The sequence below is a fragment of the Triticum aestivum genome, chromosome 4D (genome assembly GCF_018294505.1).
Source record: "Triticum aestivum cultivar Chinese Spring chromosome 4D, IWGSC CS RefSeq v2.1, whole genome shotgun sequence".
Taxonomy (NCBI): Eukaryota; Viridiplantae; Streptophyta; class Magnoliopsida; order Poales; family Poaceae; genus Triticum; species Triticum aestivum.
The window spans coordinates 226,589,848-226,594,881 of record NC_057805.1 but is presented as its reverse complement, the minus strand read 5'-3'; the positions used below and the strand labels follow the sequence as shown (position 1 = coordinate 226,594,881).

General features: G+C 47.9%; 1 protein-coding gene across 1 annotated transcript; it reads right to left on the bottom strand.

Moving 5' to 3' along the window:
- Positions 1-328: 328 nt before the first annotated feature.
- Positions 329-1,916, bottom strand: LOC123099876 (ABC transporter E family member 2). Its single transcript, XM_044521920.1, has 3 exons — positions 1,712-1,916; positions 869-954; positions 329-777 (listed from the first exon to the last, which is right to left on the bottom strand). Exons 1-3 carry the CDS (start codon positions 1,812-1,814, stop codon positions 580-582), a joined length of 387 nt encoding a protein of 128 aa, XP_044377855.1. The 5' UTR covers positions 1,815-1,916; the 3' UTR covers positions 329-579.
- Positions 1,917-5,034: the final 3,118 nt, after the last annotated feature.

Here is a 5,034-nt window from a genome sequence, read left to right as displayed (position 1 = left end):
CTCTTCAGTCATTACTAATTCACTAGTTCATCAGTTGGTGGTCGAATGCACATTACCCAGCCATGTACTGTCAAGTGTCAACTGCAGGAACAAATTTCATGGTGCTTGCTCTATTATGACACTGCAGGAAATTTTGTTTGTTTCGTATAATTATCCAGTCAGACCAAATTTAGTTTCTCTTCGCCGTATTGCTAGATGAGATTAGTAACAAAAGGATCGATTGTTAATTTTTGATGGGTGGATTGATCCTTAATTATGTGTGGAACTTATGGCTCTGCTTTGGCTGGTTGCTTTTCATAAGACATATTGTACAAATTTCGATATTATGTGTGGAACTTGTGATTCTGCTTTGATGGGTGGATTGATTCTTATTTTTGTGTGGAACTTATGATTCTTAATTATGTGCGGAACTATAATTATGTGTGGAAATTATGGTCACATATTGTACAAATTTCGATTTTATACATATAGAACAAGGCACTATGCAATTCCATAGTTTGCCATCCAAACAAGATTTGGTATTGAAACCTCACTGGGATTCCATGAGCATCCAAACAAGCAAAATTGTATTCATGTCCATTACACTTTACCCACTGAATTAGTATTGAGCCAATTCAATACGGAGGCCTTTAATACAAACATCCAAACGTAGCGCCTGGCTCTTCGATTAAAAAAGTACCTGTGCAATTTGAAGGTATTCGGTCCATAGCAATGGGTAGTATCTTTCTCCAAATCTTTTGGAAGATTGATGATTTCAATGGCATCAAATGGGCATTTCTGCATCAAGTATTACAGCAGAAGTGAGAAGATTATAGTAACACTATGAAAAATCATACATCTTAATTGTTGTATTAAATGACAAGCATACCTTAACACAAATACCACAACCAATACACAGCTCTTCAGAAATGAATGCAAGTTTGGCCGCTGGACTAACTTCAATGCAAAGCTTTCCTATACAATAAGACAGTTAATTGTCATAACCACAGCAGCACTTTAGCTAGGAAACCCTCTAGCATGCATAACACATCAACGTGCTTGGCAATGTTAGGGAAAGGGGATGTGTGTTTAGATGTGGGAGTTTGTTGGGGAATTAGGCTTGGGAAATTGATTATTAATCTAAAACCCATGTTTGGTGTGAGGTGAGATTTAGTTCGAATTTTCGGAATTGGGCTCCTTAATTCCCTTTCTCCCTTTCCTCCTCAGCTCCCTTGCCACCGGCCAAACAATGGATTATATGTTTCATAACCCCAAAACGCTCATTCCCTAACACTAAATCCCCTCAACCAAACACACTATAAGCACCAAAAGGGGAAATGGAGAATTGGTGCAGCCACAATAAGCACTATAAATGTGCGCATATATGTGTACACTGATCCTTGTTCATAGACTACAATAACAAATAGATGGCAACATGTATGAGAAACTGAATCAAATCTTAAGCACGTAACAACGCTTAAGCAAGTTCGTAGCAACGATACTACAGCTACCAAAACAAAAACGTGACCATTTTAAGCGATCCAATTCCCCAGATCCTGCTAGTACAAGGCACATATCAGTCAGCTTGAAATCAAAATCATCATATAAACATATTGCCCCGTGGAAATGGGAAACCATTGGGATCTACGCTTTGATTCACCAATAGCACCAGCAGACAAATCGTAAGACCTCATCGATCAGACCCGCGAGTGTGGAGAGAGAGGTGAATTACCGGTCTTGACAACGGGGCATCTCTTCTTGCACTCCTGGCGGCACTTCTTGGGCTTGCACTTGTCCTCGCTCACGATCGCGATACGGGTCAAACGGTCCGCCATCTGCGGCGACTCTCCGTATTCGCCGCCCCGTCCAAAGAGATTTCCGCTGGAGGGGGTAGAGCACTACCACTGGTGGCGGCACTAGAGTTAGGCGTGGAAGCAGTGGCGGGGAGGAGGGTATATCACTTTGGCTTTGGCTATCAAGTGTGGTCGTACGCGCGCCGGTGGGCAGACCAACCAAAAAACCCTAGGCTCGAGTCCTCCAGTCGGTCTAAACCGCATCAAGCATTTACAACCGGACCCCTCAAACCCGCGATCTCAATTATAGATTCGTGTCGTGAACCAACCTGTGGTTGGATGGTTAGAGGGACAGTGGTATCCCCAGCCCATCAGGGTTCAATTCCTGGTGCTCGCATTATTCCTGGATTTATTTCAGGATTTCCGGCGATGCGCTTTCAGTGCGAGGAGACGTTCCCGTCGACGGCGAGGCGCCTACGGTGACTTCGTAAATTTCAAGATGACATGCCGGCTCAGTCTCTCGGAGGTGCTCATAGGGGTAGGGTGTGCATGTGTGCGTTCATAGGGATGAGTGTATGCGTGTATGTATGAGCGCTTGCGTCTGTACTGATGTTCAAAAAAAAACTATAGATTCATGCCGGAGATGGAGGCCTCAGCGGTTACCATCAGATCAAGAGATGAATGGGTCGGCTTGCGCATAGGAACTCCGCGGTAGCGCTATGCAATTCTGTGCCCCGTCGAGGGGTATTTACGTCTTTTCACTTGCACAACCCAATCACTATGCCTTGATCCATCCCCCCTCCCGCACAACTTCCATGACCCCCTTTCTCCTCTCGCTCTCCTGACTCCCTCTTTCCATACGTCGTCATCGTCATCGTTACCGCCACCACCTCCCATTTCTCCTGGCATGGTCGTCTCCGGTACCACCATCATTAGGCAGGCCTTTGCCTTGCCTCATTCTATCGATTCACCGCTCTACCCGCTGCTCTACGCCCCCAAATAACTAACCCTAGTCGTGGCTCAGGGTAGCCGGCAAGGCGACATGGTGGCCGTCGGTTGAGCCTTCGTGCAACTCCTGGTGTGGAGCACCCTACGTGTTGGAACACGCGGTACGCTACGCTAGTGCCAAATAAAATTTTCTACCGTGCACCCAAGATCATGCTGCTGGAAATAGATTACGAGATCGGGTTTACCACTAGACGCGCAGTCATCGCAGCCGAAGTAGAGTTGGTGATGCGTGTAGCCGATCTCCCGAGCCGTCTCCTCCTAGCGTGATCTCCCGCGGACGGTGATCTCCCATGGACGGCACCTCGCGGTTCCCTCGAACGGTTCGTCCAAGCACTGCAGATGCCGAACCACCAAGGTATCCACACGTGTGAGGTGCAGCGGCGGGCGGCGGACTGCTAGGTCCGGTCGTATGTCATGGACACGGGGAACATGGGGAGTGGCGGTGGCTAACCAGGCTGCGAGAGGATCAACCCTAAGTGGTGCGCCCACTCCCCTTTATATAGAGCTCTGAGGTGGGCTCAACACTTGAGCCCACTAGGAGTCCACATCCATTTTCCACTCGGATCCAATCCGAATGGGCTGCAGCCCCTTAAGTGTGCGACCCTATAGGTTCACGTACGCATGGACACAGCCAAGTCGATAGTTGGTAGCGGCTCCAAGCAGAAGGTGCCAACTCCCATGTGTGCGTAAAGTCGTTTGACGAACCATGACAATGTGGCATATGCAACATTCCCTTTGCCTCACGATATATGTTGTCGATCTCAACTCGAGTACTTGTCACCCTTGTGATAGTTCGACCTCTCTTCTTGAAACCGTGATACAGATTCCCGAACTGGGTTAACACTTAACCCAAGTCGCATGGCCATGATTTTCGAATCTGATCACTCGAGAGGGCGCAGAGAATATCTCTCCAAATAGGAGGGGCAAATCCCTTCTTGGTCAACCATGTCTCGCGGCATGTCTCACGACTCACCCGAAAGCTACCTTTATAACTACCCAGTTACGGAGTAGCGTTTGATAGACCCTAAGTGAGGCGATCCTCATCCCGAGAACATGCGAGGACCTCAGGTCTAGGACATGGCATAGACATTGTACTTGAGACTAACATATGACTATATCTCGATGTGTCTCAAAGTGGGTCTGTCCGACTCGATGATCTCCATCCCCAAGTCCATACTATCGGTTTAGTATCTCCATGCACATGACTTGTGAAACATAGTCATCAACCAAGTCATATACTAGTCAAGGATATGTGTCCGCATAACCTTATCAACTAGGGACCATTAGAACAATCATCATACAATACATGTCCACAAACAAGTCACATACTTATTGATACATATCATTGATGATGTTCAAGGACAATACAAAGGACTCATGAATACATATGGAAATATCATCATCACATGATTGCCTCAGGGCATATCTCTAACACTACGGTCATCCCCATGAATACTACACCAACTCCTCAAGAGTTAGGTGGTCCTATGACAAGAGCTCATGCACGTGACATTAAACATGAGGTGAACTCGCTCCTCGGTGATTAGGTTCCAAGAGGATAACCATGAAGAAGTTAGGAGCATTGGACAAGGCGGTGCCGAACCAGAGCAAGAAGACCAAGAGGAATGATCACACATAAGCTACAGGCATCGGACATCCGATTGTTGGGGAACGTAGTAATTTCAAAAGATTTCCTACGCACACGCAAGATCATGGTGATGCATAGCAACGAGAGGGGAGAGTGTCATCCACATACCCTCGTAGTCCGTTAAGCGGAACTGTTATGACAACGCGGTTGATGTAGTCGCACGTCTTCATGATCGACCGATCCTCAGTACCGAACGTACGGCACCTCCGCGTTCAGCACACATTCAGCTCGGTGACGTCCCGCAAACTCACGATCCAGTAGAGCTCGAGGGAGAGTTTCGTCAGCACGATAGCGTGGTGACGATGTTGATGAAGCTACCATCACAGGGCTTCGCCTAAGCACCGCTACGATATGACCGAGGTGGATTATGGTGGAGGGGGCACCGCACACGGCTGGGAGAGATCAATGATCACCTTGTGTGTTCTAGGGTGCCCCCCTGCCCCCGTATATAAAGGAGCAAGGGGGGAGGCCGGCCGGCCCTATAGGGCGCGCCAGGAGGAGGAGTCCTCCTCCTAGTAGGAGTAGGACTCCCCCTCTTTCCTACTCCTACTAGGAGAAGGAAAGGAAGGGGGAGAAGGAGAATGAAAGGGGGCGCCCCCCCCCCCT